Source organism: Phaethon aethereus (assembly GCF_964289735.1).
Source record: "Phaethon aethereus genome assembly, chromosome: 2".
In the NCBI taxonomy this organism is placed as follows: domain Eukaryota; kingdom Metazoa; phylum Chordata; class Aves; order Phaethontiformes; family Phaethontidae; genus Phaethon; species Phaethon aethereus.
In genome coordinates, this window is record NC_138582.1 from 55,957,384 (window position 1) to 55,982,110 (window position 24,727).

The 24,727-nt window shown below is 38.4% G+C and overlaps 1 protein-coding gene across 1 annotated transcript in view; it reads right to left on the bottom strand.

Moving 5' to 3' along the window:
- The window catches only part of DLGAP1 (DLG associated protein 1), a gene marked incomplete at both ends in the record, with an annotated part of 142,705 nt that extends 120,104 nt beyond the window's left edge, over positions 1–22,601 (bottom strand). The window contains 2 exons of the mRNA XM_081996834.1: positions 5,934–6,148; positions 21,645–22,601. Coding sequence (XP_081852960.1) covers positions 5,934–6,148; positions 21,645–22,601 — 1,172 coding nt within the window. The remainder of the gene's footprint in view (positions 1–5,933; positions 6,149–21,644) is intronic.
- Between the last annotated feature and the right edge of the window lie 2,126 nt (positions 22,602–24,727).

Consider the following 24,727-nt stretch of genomic DNA (forward strand, 5'->3'; position numbering starts at 1 on the left):
CTAATTAGGAAAGTAATTTTCCCTAATTGAAAGTCACTCAACAAGAAAGAAAATTAACAAGCTTCCCTGCATGTGTCTAAAAATATTCACCATAAGGAAGATGAGGTATTACATCACCTTATATTTTCGCTCTCCCTTCCCCCATCTGTGATCTGAGCCAATTAAGTTAATGGGACATTTTCATTAATTTTAGCAGAATGAGGACAACACTTTCATTTAAAAAAAAAAAAAGCATGCTTTTGTTTATATGACACCTTTTTCTGGGGATATGGAGCATGTTACAGTAATATAGAAACACCTTGAAGTAAATAGGACCTCATTCCTAAGACCAAGAAGGTTTCCATACCGAAAGATGTATGCTACACTGTATGGAGAAGTCCAGCGTAAGGACATCAGCTGCAGTTTGCTCAAATGCCAGAACAGCCTAGCCAGTGTGTCAGGTTACAAATATCCTTACATCTCTTATCATTTCCCTCAGTACAGACACCTCCCAAAAGCAGCATTTTAGAAAAGCTGAGAAAGTGGGAGAACCATCTCCAGAGTTTATATTGTTCCACAGTTTTCTGCGAGCTGCATATTTCAGGTTGAGAAGCCATGAAGATATCTACGTACACAAACACGTGTTGCATCACTATAGGAAAATCAAAGCTATAATGACCTCCAGCTTTGCGCGTAACATTTAACAACATCCTTGCCATGCAACATTTAATTTGCTGCGTCTTTAGTGTAAAAAACTTTTGGACTTTCACTCATCCTTTCATTCACATCAGTCCTAGCATCATGTTTGTAAAAAGATATGCAATTTCACCATTAATTCACCCAGTGCAAATGATGCACTTTACCTTCCCATCGGTCTATATGGATGTGCCCATGTGTGCATATCACCTTCCCCCTGATGACCACAAATTACCACCAGTAAAAATTATTTGGGAGTTTTGCAGATTATAAAACTATTTTGATTGTAATTTCTCTGACTTTTACAAGGATCAGAGGATTTTCTATCCGAAATGTCTTACACTATGTAACAATGGGGTGGTTGGATTTTTTTTTTCAAGTCATCCCAGCAAAACTGGTCCTGGAACTCTGTCAAGATTTGATTTGTAATATAGGTTGACCCTAGCTTGAAGGCTTGTCCTCCAGAAACTGACCTGATCAATTGTCAGACAGGTGATGAAAGGTTGGAATTCAGGATGTACAAATAAGATCTACCTCTTTCTTCTTGCTTTTGTCACTGTTATTAAGTTTGCTACCAGATTCTGCCTCTTAATTGAGCCTGATCATTTACTGTTATTCTATAGGATATTACGAAAAATGGCACAGAGGTTTTACAAAACAATTTGATCTTCGGATTCCTATAAACATGCAAGTAGAAAGTACTTACGCTATTAGTACATAAAAAATATAAGCCTGGGTATACACAAATAACGTGCACATATTTTGAGACAGATATTATTTTTGCAATGTCTCTGATAAAGTTTAAAGTTAGGAATTGTTTGGTTTATTCTAAGTATCACTCATCTATGTAGTAATCACAGGAAGATACAGTTATGATGGAAGTTATACAGACAAATTCTTTACTATGGGATAAAAAGGAGAAAAGCCTAATGCTTTTTGCTTGTATGCTCACATACTCTTTTCATCATCAGTGGTGTAATTTGCTGCCCATTAAAAAGTGTTTGTAGTGTTTATAGTTGTGTTTCTCCAAGTCACAGCTGACTGGAAAAACACGATGTGCCTATTAAAATACCTTGATTTGTTAAGAAAAAAAATCATTTATGTTCTTCCTGCTCTCCTTTTTACATCAGTTCTACAAATGTATCTCTGAAGTATCAAGATCATTGAACTTATCAAAAATCTGGTGATCAGAGAGTACAACTTGTCTCAGAAAAAAGTTTGTATGATAAAATATGAGTTCAAAGGAACAATTCTGCAACTGTATATAACCCAAAATCCATGCAAAATGTCCACAAATGTATTACCATTAAGTACTGTAGTATTTTAGAAAAAATAAAAAAAAAAAGGAATGCGGAAGACTCAAGTGGCTGAAGTCCCTGCAGTAGCAGCAATTTGAGCTAGGAAGCAAAATCTGAACCCATATTTTAAGCAGTGAGTGTGCGTGCAGTGGAGAAGAGGAAATGCGCAGAATGAAGTAGAAAAACTGTGGTAACAGGATCCATCTCTTAGACCTCTTGTCCTCAACAGAGTTTTCCAGTCCTTTCCATCTTTTAGGCTTCTCTCCTTCTCTCCATCTTTCATTCTTCATCTTTTAGGCTAGGAAAGTGCTGCCATCAAGTTATGTCTCGTCCTGACTCACCAGCTACTTTGCCCAGACTCCTTCAAGAGATCGTAAGGGACGGCTGCTGATCTTTCTCTGCCCTATCCAGCTACAGATCTTCATAAAGTTTGCTGGAACTTCATGTCTTGCAGACTTCAGTCTCTCTAGCAAACTTGGTTGAAGTTGGCCAAAGGATTCAATAGTTACTGGGAGGTGGAAGTGACAGGTTGGCATGTGGGCAGACAATGTAATTGCATACTTCTTTCCCAACAAAAATGAGGCTAAACATAACCAGGATACATTGAGATAGTGAAGGAATATGTCCTGAATCAAGTTCAGCTGTAATAGAAATGTCAGTTATCTGTTGCCTGCACCTTCTTTAGAAGTTAGCGAACCAGTCCATTTTCCATCTGGTTACAAGTGCAAGATAAACTTTTGCCACTTTTCAGGAATTGGCAAGAAAATGCCACTTTTTTTGGAGCCAGATCAGTTTATCTAGACTGTGAAAGATTAAACACCAAGAGGATACTGACAGCAAAGACAGAGAGAAAAAGCTTCTTGCTTCCTGGTAGGATAATGAGAGTGCAGCAGCGGAGGTGTGCATTTCAAGATCACAGCAAGCTGTGCTTTATTCAGAATGGTGCCACAGCATTTGACACATGTGTTGTAACCACATGGAAACCATGGCATAGGAGGAATATTGTAGGAGGGAGATTGTAAGGTAGAACAAGAAAAAAACCTCAGCAAAAACAGGAAAATAAATTTGTATTACGTAAAGGAGGTATGACACAGTTATGCTGCTCAAAAGTTACTCCTTATATAAAAAGAAACACTGGTAATAATGAAAACCCTTTCTTAGAAGAGTGGGCACATGAGCAATGGTAGGTAGGTAGGTGGGAGGAACAGTGTGGGTTGTGACACCAATATTAGACTTAAAGTACTCAGAGAAGAAAAGTCCCACAAGATGAAAAACCTCTTCAAAAACAACAGTGAAAGCAAAAGGCAACATGTTTTTGAGTTGTTTGCTCTGCCAAAGATGAAAGTGAAGCCAACTAGAGACTGCATACAGAAAACAGAGAAAGAGAGTAGCAGAGAGAAGTGCAAAATCCCACTGTAGAAACATTGCATTCACAAGGTGCTGCCTTCTTCACTGACGGAAAAAACATAATTAAAGGAGTGAAATACCACTCAGCTTTAAGGTGTTAATAATGTCATGCAAGGTCAGCTAGAAAGTCCACTAGTGTCAGTAAAAAGCTGCGTGCTGACTAGAGTGGCTTTTGGATCATTTCCATAAAGCTCTTATCCAGGTGCAAATTGAACTCAAGTCAACAGTAAGCCAAGGAAATAACTTGTTATCACACATTACACAATTGCTTGATGACCTATATTCAGTAAGTTAGGGGCCCTAATTTAGTCTCTGGCTGACATGCCAGCAAAACTCTATCACAACTCTCAGAGTAATCAGGGTAGCCCTGGGATGAACAAGAAATGTCATGGTCAAGGTCAAGTCATGCTACTGAGAAAGTGTGAAGAAGTCTGCAAAAATGACCTAGCTTAACAGAAGACTTCAATTCCCAGAGCAAGCACTTGGCGAGTTCTCACAAAAAACCCCAAATTATCATGCTCATCAGAAAGGAATAAAAGCAATGCATAATTATGTATTATACAATTTGCCTCTGAAAGTGGAAAGGTTTCCCAGGAAGAGATATTTCTATAAAGTATCATCATAGATTAAAAGAAATAATTGTACTTCATCCCAATTTATGCTGAAAAGTCATTGAAAAAGGAAAAGTTCTTTCATATTTTGTCCTCCTCTTTGTTTTACTACCGTTTACCATTTTCCTCTTCCTCCTTCTACCCTGTGATTTACATCCTACTTCTGCATAGCTCCTAAGCTTACATGAATTTTACAGAGCGCAGCTTAAAATTAAGCACATTCCTAAAAGCTTTCCCGAATAGAAAGGGATTAAAAAACATATGCGAAATGAAGTATTTGTACAAGTACTTTGCTGAATTACAATGACTTCAAAGCTAAACCCAAAAGCTTCTGCTGCCTAGCACCTCCGATCTACCATCCTCTGTGGGTGAACAGTGACATTCAGGACTTTTTAATAATTCCATATTCTTTTGCAAATCTCATATCTACAGAGAACAGAAATGACCAAGAGCAAATACACTCACTGTGATGCACTGTACTTCACATATATATTACGGAACAATGGAACATAAGTTTCTAAAGATTCATAAAGAATAAGCTCTGTGCCTGATAGCATGGCTTTATGGAGGTTGTGGTGGTACGTAACATTTATGTTCACCTCGCAGAGGTTGCAATAACTGATCTCAGAGGAGGAGTTTTGGCTCAGGAAAGGATGTGGTAAACTCTGCTGGATGATGAGAGGAATCACTGGATCCCTTGAGCAAGTGCCAGTGAACTTATGAAAATCCCTGCAGAAAATGAGACGGCTTTCTCCTTTGGACACTAATGGAAAGACAGAGCAGAAGCAATTCCTGGCTTCCCATGAGACAAAGTCAGGCAGGCTGCTATGGGGAGCTGCTATAAGCATGTTTTTGTCATCTGGTCTATTCATCACTGATGTCAAGAGCATGACATTCTTAACAAGGATCAAACACTTTTCTTTAAAATCTTTTTATCAGATAAGGTCTCTGGGAAAAAAATGGGGTAGAGGAAGCCAAGGAAGGAGAGGAAATTAATGAGGGAAATGCAGAAGGAGTTTTTTGTCACTAATCATGGATATTAGAAGAGATACAGCTCTTTTTTTTTCCATTTTAAAGCAACAGCCTTAGGCAAGTTATACTAAAATTAGGTTATTTTTGGTTTAGTGAACTATGATTCACTATTATAGCTATGAATCTTGGAGAAGACAGACAGAAACAATTATTGATTTAAATCCACACTGTTTTCTTTTATGGATATAATTTATTTTCTTGCTTTAGGGGACCTCTCCATTTTAGAATCATTTAAAATAAAACACTAAGACCAAAATTGTCCATTTTCATGAGAATTTGGGCTCTTTTAAAGGGCCCAAATAAACAAAAATACAAAATGACATTAAAAAAACATGAAGTTATCATTCCTGTTGACTACAGCTTTCATAAATAGCTAAAAAAATATTATCTTTTGATTATATTTCTCCACAAAAACCCAGTGCAATTCTGAGTGAACTAAAAAGCAGAAACCATGGATTTGTCTATTTTCAGACAGTCATTGTTCTTTTTAATTGAATGTCATCTGCTCTCTGATGAGTTGCAAAGACTAGCTTAGGGCTAATTTCACATATTGAATTTATATAAATACACAATTACATAAAGATTCCGCAGGCCAAAGCTATAATTCAGGAAAAGTATTTAAAGAACAAACCTATTGTACATACCTGAATACTCGCTTAACGCTAACAGGTTGCAATACTTTGTGAATTCAAAGCTCAGGCAGTAGGGTCCCTTTTCAGAATAACATTGAAATACATGCCCAAATCTACCCTTGTTCAGAAAAAAACCCCCCAAAATATGCATGACCAAACACACTTTTAAAAATACTTTCCTTAAATGATACCTAGAAGTAAAGTGTAGGATCAAATAAGAACAGAAAATGTATGTCTTAATGGAGAGCTCTCTATGATGTAGTGTAACACTGACTTACTTGAGGGTGGTGAGCTCTGTAAGGGATGGCTGGGTGGCCTTGAGATAGCTCTCTCTCCGTGCAGCGATCTTTGGAGATGGCTTCGGACTTGTGTCTGAGTCTCCACTGTCATCATCCCCCATGGCTTTGATGTAACTGCCACTACGCATTCGTCGGCAGGGTATCTCATCATCTTTCCCTCGTGGAGTGTATCCAGTCCATTCATCTTGAGGAACCTGAAGTGATAAACACAATTCCCTTAAGTACACTTTTCCCTGATGTAATTGCACAGCAAGATTTGACCATACTAAGCCACAACAGAGCTGTAACAAAAACTCTCATGGCCAAGGACTCATCCTCAATACCATTTGACTGTGCATTGCTGTTTGCAGTGGAGGCCCACTTCTCCCCCTGCATGGTCACAGTTGGTTGTTATTTTCCACTAGTCACCTGGGAAGTTTCTAGCAAACATGATCAGGTGGGTCTAATACTGGGCTGAATAAATCTGTTTTTTTTGTGACTACTGTTTTTATTCAAGACATTTACAAATGAGATCAGGGTACTCTTGGTTCAGGACAACATATTGAACACCTTTGAGGAGGCAGAAAAGATGAAATATGAATCCCTAAATCACAGTATTTTCAGACTGAGTGTGCATGGCTACAATCACCAGAATGATTTTGGTTCAAGATACATTTTAAATTAGTGGAGCTATGTACTAGTCACCAAAAAAGCAGGTTTACAAGTGTGAAATTATACTACTTTTGCTTCTATAGCATAATTAGTGCAACTGAACACCCGCCAGCTTGCAGGGATGCTCCTTTTGAATGATGTTAGTCTAAGTGTCTGTCATACAACTCTTTATTCACTTCTTTTTCTTCTTGTTGATGTGCATTATTTCTCTTGATTTGAAGTAAGTGCTGCCCATTCTTTGCATTGGAAACCTGGAACACCGGGAATGTGCATTCATGAGATTTTCACAGAGTCATAGAATCATTAAGGTTGGAAAAGACCTTTAAGATCATCAAGTCCAACCATCAATGCTACAGCACCATGCCCCCTAAACCATGTCCTGAGGTGCCATGTCCACACATTTTTTGAATACTTCCAGTGATGTGATGATCTCCACCACCTCTCTGGGCAGCCTGTTCCAATGCTTGACCACTCTCTCATTGAAGAAATTTTTCCTAATACCTAGTCTAAACCTCTCCTGGCGCAACTTGAGGCCATTTCCTCTTGTTCTATCACTATTTACTTTGGAGAAGAGACCAACACCCACCTCACCACAACCCCCTTTCAGGTAGTTGTAGAGAGTGATGAGGTCTCCCCTCAGCCTCTTCTTCTCCAGATTGAACAACCCCAGTTCCCTCAGATGCTTCTCATAACACTTGTGCTCTAGACCCTTCACCAGCTTCGTTGCCCTTCTCTGGGCACGCTCCAGCACCTCAATGTCCTTCTTGTAGTGAGGGGCCCAAAACCGAACACAGGATTCGAGGTGCGGCCTCACCAGGGCCAAGTACAGGGGGATGATCACCTCCCTACTCCTGCTGGCCACACTATTTCTCATACAAGCCAGGATGCTATTGGCCTTCTTGGCCACCTGAGCACACTGCTGGCTCATGTTCAGATGGCTGTTGACAAATGACCCCAGGCCCTTTTCCACTGGGCAGCTCTCCAGCCACTCCTCCCCAAGCCTGTACCGTTGCATAGAGTTGTTGTGACCCAAGTGCAGGACCTGGCACTTGGCCTTGTTGAATTTCATACAGTTGGCCTTGGCCCATTTATCCAGCCTGTTCAGATCCCTCTGCAGAGCCTTCCTTTGTTCAAGAAGATCAACACGCTCACCCAATTTGGTGTCGTCTGCACAGTTGCTGAGGGTGCACTCGATCCCCTCATCCAGATCATTGGTAAGGACATTAAACAGAACTGGCCCCAATACTGAGCCCTGGGGAACACGACTTGTGAGCAGCCACCAACTGGATTTAACTCCATTCACCACAACTCTCTGGGCTCGGCCACCCAGCCAGTTCTTTACCCAGCAAAGAGTGCACCTGTCTAAGCCATGAGCCGCCAGTTTCTCCAGGAGAATGCTGTGGGAGACAGCGTCAAAGGCTTTACGAAAGTTGAGGCAGACAACATCCACAGCCTTCCCCTCATCCACTAGGTGGGTCACCTGGTCGTAGAATGAGATCAGGTTAGTCAAGCAGGACCTGCCTTTCATGAACCCATGCTGGCTGGGCCTGATCCCTTTGTTATCCTGCACATGCCCTGTGTGTGCCCTCAAGATGAAAAGATGATTTTGGGACATAGCAGAGGACAGTCCAAGACCACGATGCTCTTGCCCAACCATCCTCTCCATTCCTTGCTCTTTGGGCTTCTAACCATTGTAAACCAACACCCTTCTCTTTCCTGTAACAGCAGAAATAACATGCAGTGGAGCAGGGTCCTTGAAGGAGTTGTCCTGAAGTTATTTTTCAGAAACTCTATTTTTATAGTGAAGGTGAAACGGCTTTTTAGTAAAACATATTTTGTGTTAGATTTAAATAAAAGTAGTTGTAAATATTTAGTTTGCTACTTTTCTGATTATTCTTAGTAAATCAACTCTATAAAGCAAACTATAGCCAAAATGCTTGGAAACCCTTATTTCCCCTTGGAAACGCATATTAAACAAGCAGTCTCAAATCTGGGCTGCTAAAATTTGTTCTACAGCTTATGAATACTAGCATTTACCAGGATAATCACTGAGTGTCTCTTTTCTATGGAAAGTTTGTTCTTCAACAATATTTAATGTCTGCTGAGTATCTTGAGTATCCATTGCTTCCCAAAATTCAGCCACAGCATTTACATTCCATCTTGTTTAGACAACCAAAACTGAAACGCTGGACTGTTTTTTAACAGCTTAGATGTTGATTCCCACTAAAAAACATAAGCCTAAATCCAAAAGTTACAAGTCCTTTCAAATGTTTCTCTCAATGAAGGTCAAAGTTTTAGGGCATTTTATCAATCTATGCTGGTATAGACTGCAATCCAAAACCACTGTGCTGTACAAAGGAATAAAGATATTTAATGGTCCTAAGCATTCATGGGCTTATTACTAGTTCTAATTAATTAACCAAACTATTCATAAGCCATGCCATCGCTTTGTTTCCCACTGATTTCAAGACCAAAACCTTGCCAACTTTCTTCCTTCACTGACTCTTCTTTCCCTGCTACTGACATCATGATTTGCGTCCCCCCTTGAACTTCCAGGCTCAAACAAGTCCTTCTTTCCTCCTGTGCTCAATCTAAGCTCTCTCTTTTCTCAGAGATCTCTCTTGTTCAAGTCTGGCCTTGATAAACTCACTTGGAGCTTTGATATTTTCCTCAGAGGACTCAGTATTTAATCCTGGAAATGTAGTCTAGTTTGTATCTTTATCAACATTTCTTCTTATGACTCGATCTTCTTTCTCAGTACTCAGACTTCCTTCTCAGCTGCTCCTTGTTTTATTTAACCAATTCTTTCCTTTTGCCTTTTTAAAGTAAAATCCCATATTTTCTTTAAATATCCTTTAGTTAATGACTCTGGTAACTCCTCCTGTGAAACATTCTTCCAGCAGCACACGAACTTTGTTGCTGTTTTTATTTTCTTTGTTTTTGTTTTCTTTTTTTTCTTTTTTGATATTTGCCTGGGCTTCAAGAATATAAGTTACTTAAAGCAGGAGGAGTTCAAAGTCCAGTTTTCTTACTGAACAATGGCATGCAGAATTGAGTATCTATAGGAAATAATTGAATGAATACACTTAAAACCACTTAAAATATCCCTCTAGAAAAAGGGAAGACTCTGACTAAGAACTGGAGTATTACAGACTGAGAATACCAAGTATTAACAGAACCCGCTGGAGAAACAGGATTGAATATATGGCACTGATAAGTTTCCACATCCAAAAAAAAAAGAAAAAGTGTGCAATGTTTCAGGTTTGTGGCTTTTAAATTTATGCCTATACTCCAGAACTGGAAAGCTGGTAATGTGCTTTTCTGGTGTGTGTAAGTTGGTAAAGTACAAATTCACATAGTAGTTGGTAGCGGTTTTGATTCTGATTCTTGACATAGAAGAGCATGGAACATTTCACACTCCCCCTCCAGCCACTTACGACAGAGAGAGAATAATGTTTGTTTTTTTTTTCAGGTCTGATTCTTGCATTGCTTCTAGGCCTACAGCATCATCAAACAACAAAAATACAATCTCTATTCATAACACCTCTCACATACATTTTGGAACCTACAGCTCCTGCCTGTCAACTGTAAAACCGTGACTTTTCAAAGCACTCATGTACAAAAAAGAAGTTAACATAGGCTTAGTAAAATCAAGCTCTGCTGACATTTTGATGACATGCTCAGACTTCAGTCAGAAGTTTAAAACCTATAACAGTGTATTTCCAATCAGTTTTCAGGAAGATATTAGATATCTAAGTTAGAGTATGTAGAGAATCTGTAAATTCTCAGAGGACATGCACTTTAATCTGTTTAATATTTTATTCATTGTGCTTTAGTTAAAGATTTGTGCCTTTTCTCATTAAAATAAATTAGTGAATTAATCTTTAATGCACTAAATAAAATATGTTAGTATAATGTTAAGGTTGGTGTCTTTAACTGAGAAAAAGTCAGGGGAGTTAAAGTTATAATGCTCATACAGCACCCATAATTCAGGCAAGCTGAACACTTGTAGTTTTATTAAATAATAGACATACTGTTAAATTTAATGCTGTAGTATATAGGTGCAGTAAAAGTGATGAGATACAGTTGCTGTGGGCCATAAATCTGAAATTCTTGAGTTCTGTTATCAAAACCCCCATACATAAGTACAGTACCTTTTATCCCAAAGCTTCTCAAAATTATTTAGATATGATAGGGCAAGTTTTGAAAGCTGGTTGCAATGAACCTGCCAGAAAACTTCCTATTTACACATGCAAACACCGTGTACCATGATGAGCTTTGAAAGCATTGCTCTAGCAGCACCATTTGTATGAGGTGATTGGGAGGAAGTTTCCAGTTTGGGCTCTGCTCACTCAGTGAAGTGAGCAACCACAGAAAAACAGCACGCTACCCTTTTAGTAGCTCTCCCACCTTTTAAACACTCCAGTTGCAGGAAAAGAAAGCTGAGCTGTTCATACAGGGTCCAGGGGCAAAGCAGTCTCAGGGAGTGCCACAAACCCACTGGCTGGTTTGTGTACGGGAAGTTATTTGCATGAGCAAAACCAAAGGAAATGACACAAATGCAACCCAAGTTCCACTACCATATTACGGGTTTAAGGGTGAATCCTGCATGTGCCAACGAGAAAAGGATGGCCACGGTTAGGAAAAACATCCTGATTTAGAGAACAGCCTAAAATCTCATCCCAGATATGCCTGTAATTTCAGTTAACGCATTGAGGAAGTCAGAGTGTTTGTGCAAATTATCTTGCCTGCCTAGACAAAGCTGCAGTAGAAGAATGTAATGGATATTTGACTAAAAAGCTATTTCATTTAAACAGCGTGCCCAGGTTTCTTGCAGATATTTATGGCTGAGTAGTTTTCTTTTTTTTGTTTTTCTTCTGTTTTCTTTTCAGTAAGTTTTCAATATTTAAGATAATATTAGGGAAAGAAATTTGGGTCCAGTCCCCCTTTATCTTATTTCAGTTTCACAAGAGTGAGAAACCCTGATTTCAGAAGTGGGAGTAGGAGAAAGCAGTGAGACATTGTGTAACTTGCAGGGTAAAGAAACACTTAGAAGTAGTATACTTTTGCTTTAACTATTAACAGTTGTAATAGTTTTTATCAAAGGATCTCAGAGCAATGTCTGTGTATTACTTGAGTAGGACAAATGACCCTGAAAGCTCAGCATTTCCTCTCATTGTACCTATTTTGCTGTTTAGAAAATACAGGCAGATAAAATAATGTCAACATTTTAATACTTCTGTGCTTGGATTCAAATACCTCAAGCAATACTGACTAAAAGAAATGACCTGATTTTCAGAGTGCTTTCTTTGGTGCCTAAAAAGAATGGTTGCAACAGCTCCTAGCAGACAATGCAATTTACTATCATAGTGAGGTGTTTCATGTAATGGGAAAAAAGTAAAACATAAAGCCCTCTCAAAACTACAAATTGGGAAAATAAAAACGATCACATTATTTCCTGCATTCTCTTTCTATACATATGGTACTAAACATTCTGTAGTATGTTTCCTGCTGTTGATCTGGCAAAATGCTGGGAAAAGTGTCTATGTGAACCTCCAGCTCTTTTATTTTTTTCAGTCAAAAGGTCTGCACAAATTTTCCCACAGGCTCTTACTTTGTTTGAATGGCCAATATTATGTCTTGCAAGGTCACATACTACACTGCATGCAAGCGCATATGCACGATATCTGCTGCCTTAGAGGATTAATGACATTAAGATTGACATACCTGAGATAAAGCTGTTTCACGCTTTTAGGAAAATTGTATTACCTAATTACCTTGGCAATTCCATTTTTTCAGTAACAGATATCAAGCAGGAACATCACTTGCATGATTGTTTTTACTCTTATGAAAAAGGAGGAAGAGCTAAACTCAGATCTAACAACCAACGTAATTGTTTCTGTTAAAATAAAACTATCATTATTCACACTATTGAGGTAATAAAGATATTTGAAACATTTCGTTCTGCAAAAGATCTTTAAGATCATGTACAATTCTTTCTTTAAAAGCCTAAAAATCAAGAGTGCACTTTACTTATACAAAAAGCCCAGTGAAACAGAACACCATTATTACTTGAAAATACACAGAAAATATTCAGCAAAGGCCTCTGAGCTAGGCAGCTTAGTGAAACTTAAGACTTCAGCATACACCTAGAAATAAAATGTTTGTTACAAGTATGAAAGCTAAACCTGACTATAGTTTCTTTCTTCTGATTAAATGGCAGATATAAGATTCTTTTGTAAGCAGAACAGACTATACAGATAACATACTGCTACCAGCCAACATCTTACCTGGATTCAGCTTCATTTAGTGTATAGATTACCTGTCCTGATTTTTAACTAAATTTATGTTACTCTGGAAGTGTTCACATTTTGTCATTAGCTAGGCTGCACTGACTGGTCAATTCCTTTAATGCATTTTTTGATATAAAGGAACTGGATTCTTCTAATAGATAGTCTAGGTCCACAAATAAAGAAACTAAGCAAACAGGTATACTGGCCCCCCAATTTTCAAACATTCATTTCAAAAGCTCACACATATTTGTATGTGAAATAAACCCAGCATGTAAGGACAAAGGTAAAGAAAACATTTTTTATTCAATTTCTAAACAATACAATTAGAATATCTAATTTCCTTCCTTTTTGCCCCAAATTGTTATTAACTTACCTTACTGGATGAAATAGCAAACAGACTGTCTCTATAGCAAATTAAGTTCATTATTGATCTCTAGTTTGATTTGGTTTATTGCAGCTAAAATCATTAAAGCTTCTCCCTGTGCTTTGCCAAAGCAATGTGGATGACTACAGAAGTAAACACAAGGACTGGAAGGAGTGGCTAACCATCGCTCACAGCAGTAGACTTGTAACTTTAGCTTTCTATTAGTATGCAAATACTTAATGAAATGAAATCACACAACTGAAGAACAATGCTTAATGACTGCTCAGCAGAGATTTTCAAACCCATGCAATTTGGTTTTCTTAGCCGTTATTATGCCTCTTCTGCGTGCTGTTAAGGAAGTTTCAATTGCCATCTTCCACTTACTAAGCCTATTCTAGCACTCATGAATATTGAATTAATCAGACCAATAAAGATGAGTAGCATTTCATTCTGTCAAACTGCATGTGTTAAAAACTATTGAAGTACACCAAAAAAAACCCAAAATCAAAAAGGGCACCTTAGAAAGCTTAAAAAACAACATATGTTTAATACACTTCAAGAGTTTTCAAAATGGCAGGTAGGAAAGGTTGCTTGCATTTAGGACAAACAATCTTAGTATTTGCACACAACGCTTGCTTCAGCTTGTACTATTTCAGCAATCAGGTTCTGTTATAAATTCATTTAATTTAGCCGACTTATCTTCATATTTGTTTACATGAAGAGCCAAGCCAAAGACCCTGTCCGAGAAAGAACATCACTTCCTCAACCCTAAGTGCCCACACCTTGCATCAAACCTAAACAAGCAGTGTGAAGAACTGCAATCTTCCTTCACATAACAGTACTTTGGAAAGTCTTCTAAAATGGTGTGAATCCTCATAGAATAAGGCAATAGACAAAATTCTTCAAGCACCACTCCAGTTTATAATTTTCATTCATCAAAATGTGCCTCGACCATTAGCTTGCCAATCTAGTTCACATCCTGTTTTATGAAGGGAAACGTGTGTCTCCTACACAAAACTACCACTGATTCCAAGTAAATTTTCTCCTCCTGCTTTACGCATAAAAATCCAACCAACCATGAAGACGGCCATGTGGATACGATTCCAGCCCAAGGCCTTGCAAGTTTGCCACCCCCAAACACATTCTGCAGAAAGGAAGCCAAACAGCAGCAGCCACATCTATTAGCTGAAGGAAACAAAACTGAAGGTCATATAGCAGGACTCTCGGCCAGGACCTCAAACTAAAACTGCTTCAGTGATATTCATGGATGATATCCTCTCTCTGGCAGAGGGCAGACATTCATTCTCATCTTTCTCAATACCCTTGAAGCTTTCAGTGCAGTTGGCTATAATGATATATGGCTCCTTGCCCAAGTAAGGACAACAGGAACCTACAGTATGATCGTTAACATGAATACCACTCCTTGAAAGGACACTTTCAATGACCAGTAATGGAGAGATGTTCTTGCACTGCTAGATACCTTCTTTTGGGGTGAATTGGTTCATTCCCTAATCACTTCAGCACCTGCATACAGTGACTCGTTGGCATCAAATGCCAATACTGCTAAATGAGTTGCCATTTTACCTTTCTTTCAGTACACACGACCACAGGCCCACTATCAAGCAGCCAGCAGGCAACTGGCTCATGAATGGAGAACATGTGGCTGAATCTGTACCCTTGGAAGAAAACAGATGTGGTGGGGAGAGCATTTTGAGAAACAGCCTTATGCTGTTTCTGTTGGCTGACTGAAACTGGATAATCTCTGTTGTTTTGTTAATATTGCGCTCTCGCAGGCAGCAACTGTAAGTAATGCAGTTAAGCTCCCATCTCCAGCTGGCTATTAGCTTCTGTCACATTTTAGTGTACAGTGGACAGGCTTCACCGAAACTTTCACAATGCTTTCTTTTGGATTACAGTAATAAAATATACCTGCATAGGAAGCCTTAATTCAGGTCTAAGGAACTCTCCTGGTTTCAGAACATCGTAGTGTGTCTTCTCAGTGACTCCAGACTGTCACCTCTGCCCTACAGTAGTGTCCCACTGGATATGAAATCAAGGTCGTGGTCTTGACTCTCATCTGCTGGCAACCGAATTGCCAGAGTGCAGAAAATCTCAAAGATTTCCTAACAAAGTGACTAGCAGGCTGGTGTTATGTCAAAAGCAAAATTAGACAAAATCTTATTTGCATAAAAGGGTCTTAGAGACAATTCAAGGAACATCTCTGGGAGCCCTGACCCATCAGAACTGTCACAGTGCTTTATCCGATGGCATGGCACATTGCTTAGCCTTTGGTGAGAGAAATACGAAGTCACATCATCTCTTTGCTCTCTACACAAACAAGGAAGTCCATTGCACAGGCTCAGGGTGGGAATGACAGGACAAACAATACACAACAGATTCATGTTCTTGTTGCTTAATTCACTAGTGACAGAAGCTCGACAAGCACAGAGCAAGAGCATTTATAAGGCAGAACAGAAACTGTGGCCAGTTGCCCCCAGCTCAAACCACTCTCCTGGCACTGCATTATTCTCCATTCAAGATCGGTACTACAAATTCCATTCTTGAAACAAATAAACAATAACTGGATGTAGGGGAAATATTCCTTATTATTTTGCACTGACTAAGGAAAACATATCACCCACTGCTCGGTGTTTTTTTCCCACCTACTTTGAATGTCTCCACAATAAAAGTTAGGGATTTCAAACTTAAATGCAGATTGAAATGATCCCCTTTGCTGGACTAGATTTGTCTTGAAGATTTTGGCTTCGTTAATTTTTTTTCAGTGAAATTACTGAAAATAATCAGATTAGAATATTTAAGGCTACAGAAAGGAGTCATATCCAGGACTGAATCAAATTGTATCCATGTTTATATCAAAAGGAACTGAAATAGCTACCAAACGCTGGCTATTACGTGCAGCCATAATTTTCATAAACATTTCTGACATAACAGTATGTGTAACATAGTGTCACCCAAGTAGGCTGTTAAATTCTATATACGGTATGCTAGCAACACAAAACAGGGATCCAGCTGTCAGAATTACTTTCATTAATGGAGGCACTATTAGAAAGCAGGGATGTTAACAGAACGAACAGAAATTCTTCAGTTAATCTAGAAAAAATAAGATTAGTGCCAGTATATTCAATACTAAGAAGCTATAGAATGGTGCTAATACTAAAGGATAGAAAATTACTACCTAAGGAACATGGGCAGATAAAACTGCAGCTAAATGTGAAGTACTGACATTGCTGTAGAACAGCTTTCTTAATACTTAGGTGGCCCCCATTACTGCAGCACTCAGACACCAAAGGTGAATCCAGATTTTAATTTAATGAATGAGAACACAGCAGTTGTTAAGGTGAAATATGCGGCAAGATCATTTTCACCAACTCAGCTGACAATTTCTTTTTTTTAAGGTAAATTAAAGGGCTTCAAAGATGAGGAGGATGGCTGTACTGAAATACTGTCCTACATATTTACCTTAATATAGCAAAGACCTCTTGGGCAGGTTTTGCAGGGAGGCTAAATAACTGAGATGTAGGTTCAACTGAATTATTTGCTATTACTAGATTTTTTGTAAATAAGCTATTTTTTTCTTTATTTATGTTTTCCAAGTGCCCACAAATTCCTTATCTTTATTCTTTATTCATATTCCCCAGCTTACAGCAATTTAAAAGCTGAAACAAATTAGCTTTCTGTGAATGATATTTTTTCAGTTTTCATGTTCTTAGATACCAGTTTATTTTAAAATTTATGAACATTTAAGAACTTCCAAATGTTTTTATGATAATTTCATTACATGGAAGCTGCCCTAGAATACATGATCACATTTGACATTTTATTTCACAATTGTTCAAATTGTTTCACTAGCTTTACCAAGAAGTATGTTTCATATGAGCTCAGAAAAAAGATTTGAAACGTATACCTCGTATTTCTGGTTAGTTCTCACTGGAAAATTGAAGTGGAAACTATATAGGCTTCGTTAATTCTCAATTTATAATGGAATAAGAGAGAAAAATGCAGGTCTTCAGGCATATGAAAAATGGAAGATCAATATTAATGGATATTAAAATATAACTTACATATATATACAAGAACATACTGAAAGATTAATTTGAATATGGTAGTTGCAACAGAAATGCAAATACCACGAATGAGGAAAAAGAAGACAATAACTGAAAATGCAGATAGACTTGCATAGATAAGCCCAGTATAACAAACCTAACATAAATTGCTGTGTCATAAGGATAAACACTTTGTAATTTAACATTAACAAATCATATGTCAGATACTGGTCCTTATTAGCACCCTGACCTAGGGTGATGCCCTCTGTTTGGCCATTCATGGACACAGGCAACAGAAAAAGTCTGGGACAGAGCAGTATGTCCTAAGAAACTGTGAAAGTGATTTGTCCTGAGATTGGAAAGAAAGTCAATCTAACGATGTGAGTTTCTTATCACTACACATTATATAAAAATATACATTAGAGACACCCTTCACACAGGAAACTGATCATAGTGTGAACCAGAGCCTTTTGCCACCAGAAAATGCTTATGACTCCTAGAAACTTGGCTTATATTTTTTATAGTACTTCCCACAGTCTCCCATCAAAGGGCAGGTGATGCAACTCTGGAGTTTGGAAGACTCCACTGTTGACCCTGACCTACTGCACTTTGGTTTTCAGAAGTAAAATTTCCAGCCTCAGCCCCAAGTATCTGACAGGACTGACTTCAGTCTCATCAACTGGGGTCAAAAGAAAACATATGACCAACCCACATAAGAAGAAAAGAGGAATAATAAAAAAAAAAGCCATTCTTTGTATTTCTCTCTCTCTCTTAACAAATGGACCAAGGACAATGGGAATAGTAATTACAGGGAATATTGAACAGCAAAACTATAATCAGAGACAAACTCTGCAGTGTATTTGATACACTATTAGCTTCAACAATCATGAATTCATAGAAAACAAGAGTGTCAAAAATATCTACCCATGTATTTAGACCCTATTGTTTGCAGAAAAAGACTGTTGCTTACATTTAATCTTTGATAGTTTTGCTTAATTTTAATTTTTCCAGAGAAGAAGCTACCAGAGAAGTGGAGGCTGTCCACTGCTTTATAAATTATTCTCTCAAGGGAGGGAAACCATTTTGAAAAAGAATTTTGAGAAAACATGAACAGTTCCTTCTCACCTTCCTTCGAATTAGTCCAGCTGTAAACCTGGATCAAATAAAAGCACTTTCCTGAAGTAAGCAGCAGCTCAGAAAAAAAGACCTTATCTTTCTACTATCCGACTTCTCATTCTTGAAAAGAAAAATAAAGAGAAAAATACAATTCCATTCCTGAGATGCAGGTCAGAGGAAAAGGTTTGCTTGACAGTCTTTAGACTACTCCAGAAGCTAGTATCTCTTTCTGAAGACGGACAGCAGTGAGCCAAGGCTCCCCTAGACCTCCAAGGACAGACACTGAGCCTCAGCACCAGGGCTGGAAGCAGATCCTGGTGGGGTAAAGAAAGACTGTGCAGTGCAGGAGGACTCTACACTCGATCCAAATTCCAAATTATGAGAAATAAACCCATCTGTAACATGAACTACTGCCAACTCCTTCCACAGAAGTGGAAAATATCACACCAAGTGAGATGAGATAATTGTTTGTTATTTCCATGTCCTTACACTGAGAATTCATCCAGATACTTTTGTGATAAAAGCCCTTACAAGCAAATCTGAAGTCAATGTCATCTGTGATCTCTGATACACTCAGATCTATCAGGATAAAGAAAATTATCCTGGGTAGGCTGAGTTGAAAAAAAGTCACTGCTTCATTGTATTCAGATACTATCTGAATAGTTTGCATGAACAAATGAGTTGCCTCTCTCAAGGATCAGAGAGTATATGTCCTGGACCATAAACAACAGCTTAAATTATAAGTGAGTTGATAAAAGCATCCATTTAACATTTAATGAGTTAAATAAAGCAAGAAAGAAGTATCATAATAATGAAATCAAATTATCAGAGTTGTCCAGTACTGTCATGAATTTGCAGCTTTCATGTAATTTAGTTCATTTCTAGTTGTTCTAACATAGGACACCATCCCTTTGGTACAATGATGACAAGGTCACCATGAAAATTACAGATATACAGAATACCTCTACAGCCCACTAACGGAGGAATACTCTGCTGCTGCTAATATATTTTTATATTGCAGCACAGCCAAAAGGCCTCACTTAGGTTCTGCGCCCCATTGTGCTGGGCACTGGAAACACAAAAGGGAACAGAGTCCAAACCCCAAAGGGTTTGTAGTGTAAAAAGATAAGTGATACAGTGAAGAGAAAGGCAATGGGATGCATTCAAAATAAAGACTGACTTTTTAATATCTATATCCATTTGTCATCCTTTATAAGCTACCAAGAGAGAAGAATCCTGACCTGCTTCCTTAAATCTACCCTATTCTATTTGAATATTATTTCCAACACTAATCAAAGCCTGGTTAAGATTTTCCTTTTCTTTAAAAACAATTTCAAACCAGTTATATTTCTCTGGATTTTACAAACAAGCATACAATTCAAAAAAAGGAAATGAAATTAAATGAAATTAAATGAAATTAAATGAAAACCAAAATAAGACTACTAGAGATGATGGGAAACACAGTGAGAATGCAGTTATTCTAAGTGATAATTTAGTTATTCTGATTCCTGCCCTTGACAATTGTTGGACATATTTTCATACAGACACAGATAATGTCCTCTAATTCCACTTCAAGAGTCTATTCCTGTCAGTTAAACATTATCTGAAAGTCCCTATGGAGGTGTTCATTTAAATCTGATGCTGGCACAGTTTTTCACTCTTTTCTAGCCATCTGGTCACATACTGAGTTGTCAGCTATTTTATCTAAATCTGTGAGGAAGATTCAAGGAGCAAAGAAGAACATCAACAAAAGAAACCTCAGGGTCCAAACTAACCGCAACAATCAAGCCTAAAGTTACAATTTCTTATCACTCACAAAATTCAGACAAGAGAGATTTAATAAAAAAAACCAAACTCAAAAGGTTGCAACCTGAGGCTATTTTGAAACCTCTGTCTCTCCCCAGTCCATAGACACAGATGTAAACACGCACTGAGCATTCATATTGCCCCTTCTCCCCCACCCCGCTCTCCTAACAATTAATAGAAAATACAGAGATCCATTTCTTTACATTTAAAACTCAGAATCCCAGAGGCTGGCATTCAAAATTATTCTGCATGGCATTCTATAAAACCTTTCAAGATCAACTTTTAAATGCAGATGCCTCAGTCCTACGCTTTCTCTGCGTACTAACTTAAACAACAGAATCTGGAAGCTGACTGTCTCATTAAAGCACCCATATGAGAAAACTCGCTATAGGTTCTATACAAATAGGCAAGAGTCCCACTACATTAAAATGAAACCAAATTGTCTTAGCAAACCTCTTTTTTCCTCATGGTCTTCTCTCTTCTCTGCGCAACGTTGTTCCATCTTACACACACACTTAGATGTGCCATAAGTGCTTCGTTTAAAGTGCATAAAAGCTATCCACAGCTCTCCTAAGAATGAAACAGTTTTAATATTTTCTGATCCATGTTCCTGCCACAAACATGCACTGGCAGTATGATAGCTCCAAGAGCAGACATCTGATTCTTGACATTTAAAGATACAATACTGGTGAAAAATAGTGACGCTGTATTAACTGCAAACAGCTTGTGAGGGAGTAGGTGATGTAGTTCTAAAATGTATAATCAGAACAAGCAATACTTTCAACCTTTTGATTTTTTATTTTTGACTCACAGCCATGAGAACGAGGAATAGCCAGATAAACAAATCTGGACACGTTACAATAACTATGTTATGAGAAATTATATTCTATGGCAAAAATGAAAGTAGGTTGTTTTCCTGCTGGAGAAAGTATTAAAGGTAGCCCAAAGTTTCTCAAAAGGGTCTCAAAAGCTTCCATAATAAAATAAGCAGTAAATGAGGGCAAATCTTGAAATTACAGAAATCAAAGAATTTGTATCCTGGTAACATTCAGTTAATTGACATTGTAATGCTAAATGCAAGCACTACAACATCACATTCCCTTTACCCCTACTGTGACTGCCTTATAAATTCAAAAAGTACACAAAAAGGTCTTATTTTTCCAACATGAAAAAATTAAGCCTGTTCAACATGAACTGTTTCTTTGAAATACTGAATACTGGGGCGGGGTGGAAAACAGAAAAAGCAGTTTTATTTTTAACTTCAGCAGCATTACCCCTTGTTTGGTGATCAGTGACCTCTTGGGAAAGTTGAAATATCAGAGCAAACCTTCATCCCCCACAAACACCTGAGACAAGGCAGGGCACAGTTAACGACAATCAGTTCTCCAAACTGTACCTGCAGGTACTGACATGACCGTTCCTGTTGACACGTCTCTGCCTTCACCACTGTCTGGTCCATGTTAACTGATGCTTTTTGGTAAACTTCACGGGCTCTGCTCACGGTTAACGTAGAGGACCAAGAGCTTTTCTTCATTAGCTGGGAGTCCAAATTCACAGGCAGGTTTGCACAGGTAGAGCATTTGACATCATTATTGCTTCTGGATGACTTCACAGTATGTTCACTAATAGTGTTATAGGCTTCCATAAAGTACTGAGAAGAAGAACGATCAGGGCATCTTCCCATGGTCATAACCCCACTGGGACCATGATAAATGCAAACATCATTGTCCAAGTTGTCATCTGAACTCCACCATCCTGATGTGTTGGATCTGGGCTTACCTTCTGATCGCCTTTCTTTACTCTTGCTGCGCTTCCCATACCTCATCGTCTGTGACTCCTCCGGGCTCGCTTTGCCCCCATTGACGCTCCCCTTGGATGGTCCCTCCAGGGAATGGGACTTGGTAAAGAGCTTTTGGACAGAATGAACCAGATGTCGGATCCTCCCTGGGCTGTCACTGCGGTGCTCCATGGCAGTCCGCTTGTACTGCAGAGTGTGGTAGCCATCCCGATTCAGAGGCAGCTGCCGCTCAAACTGGTCCAAAAGGTTGGCAGGAATGCGGTTGGTCTTATTGGTAGTTCCATGGGGAACCAGAGCACACTCATCCTTGAGTTCATGGTGGGAATTGTAATGCCTCCGGGGAAACGTGCTGCTGGCAATCTGATCACTGTAGGGCACCATGCACTCGGCCTGAAAAGAGTTCCTTTGAGTGTAGTAAGGGTGGTCTGCAGGATGGGGGTCCACCGGGTTTAACAAATATGGCTTCCTGTCTGGGTGGTGTGGCAGATTGTCACACGGAGAGTCACAGGCAACCCCATGATGATGACTACGGCTGCTAGATAATCCCTTCATCATTGATGCAAAGCAAGTCCCAAAGTCATCTAATACGTATGGCTGTGCAACAGGCAGATCTCAGAGAAAGGCCTAAAAGAATGAAATACAACAGAAGCCGTAAGACATTCAAGTTAAGAGAAAGAACAGCATGTGCACATTTAGGATTCATTGTTTAAGAAACTACAAATAATTTGAATAAACATTCTCTGATTCTTTTTATAGCTTAATCTTTCCCGTGTCCAACATGATGATAAGGGATACCTAAATAATACAAGAAACATCATCTTCTTCCACCATCTGGAAAACAGATGCAAGAAAATTTTTTTTTTATATGAAATTCACTACTGTTCACAAATCTACAGCAAGATAAGTATCACCACCTATACTCTAAAACTTCAGTCCTGAAAACATTCATGGACAGAAGGCCTTAATTGCTCATCTGCATGTTTTCAGGGCCAAACACACACATTAAAAAAGATCATGTCCTTAATGAAGCCCTTTCTGGGTTACTTTGGGCCACATAGGAAGTGGGTGCAATTAATGGGAAACTTTCCTCTGCCTTCAATACACATCTGTTCATTATTCAAATGCAGTTTTACTTGATCTCCATGTAGAGACTGTAAGCATCTCAAGACAATATCAAAACATTATTCCTGTATGCTCTTCTCAAATTAAGAATGAAACAATAATACATTACACTAAGTATGCCAAAATGAAGCCAAACCAACTGTTTAATAACCTATATATTTGGAGTTGTCATATTTACTGTTTACTCACTTCTATTCACAATAAAAATCTTATTCCAATAATGCATGGCTTGGTATAATTGTCCATAAATTTTCAGAGTACTAAGCAGAGTTTAAATATCCCTACCTACTCCTTCTACCATTAGGGCAATTGGTATACCCAAAGCTTGCACACTGCTATAACAGTGTAAGGAATTTCAACACCTAATACCTGATTGCAGTCCTTTGTCCCTAAAGTTACTCACAGTGTTATACACTATTGATTACAACAAGATGAAAATGGAAACCTCCATCACAAGTGATATAATAACCACTCTGAGGCCAGATGTCCTCATTTCAGCTCTCATCACTAGCAAAATCTGGTTGCAACTGCTACTGCAACCTCTGAGCTACTGATGTATAAATTATGGCGTTTCAGGTGTGGCAAAACACTCTCATGGTGCTGTCTCAGCTCCTGAATGGCAGAAGATTTCTTAGAGGATGCCCTCTTACACTGCACACAACTGAAATGGGAGTCACTTAGCTACTTTATTCCTTTCTGGCATAGCTAATCACATAATGCTCTTGGAAATGTCACCCTTGAGATCTTTCTTGAGGTATGGATAGACATGCATAGCAAACAGTTTTCCTCTATCTTCCTCCTGTATTCTCTCAGAAAAAGTTCATGTTTTAACAGGTTGTAGACATTGTACCTCCTGGCAAATTGGCATCAATTAAGTTTTCTACAAGAGTATTAAGTTAATGTCAGTCTGGAAAAGCATGCTCTGCATTTAATGAGAACGTATTTTATATTTTCTTCTGAATCTGCAGCGAGCTAAAGAGGAGTTTTTTTCAATATGCTTCAAAGCTAGTGCGGATGTCCTGCGTTTCACTCCTTCTCACTGGATCCCTGCAATGCAGGAAATGTTCATTCTCAGGAGAACCTGAATTCCAAAAAAGATTTTTCAAAATACCACAAAAGGCACTTGAAATATTCCAAAAGGATGAGCTCACTGCCTTATCTGAAGAGAAGAATGGTCAAAGACACTTTTAAAAGCACAAAATTTAATATATTTAGAGAGATGGACTTGTCAATTATACTGTAGTGAAAATCCTTAGCACTTCCAAAGAACACTTTACATCCCTACCAACTCCTTTAAAAATGTGATCTATTAGACTGTGTAATAGGGAAACATCCAAAGGGATGTAGTAGTAGATCCGCTACTCAGACCACTGAAAATGTGACTTGACCAAGAATATCCCATCAAGAAGAATAGCACTAAAGGATATAATGACCAAAGAAAAATACTCCAATCTCTGGTATCTATGTATATCTTTCACACTTGAAGGTTTGTGAAAACAAGGCTTCAGCCAGTTAATTTTTATTTAAAACCATTTACAATCATGCAACAGTCCTCAAGA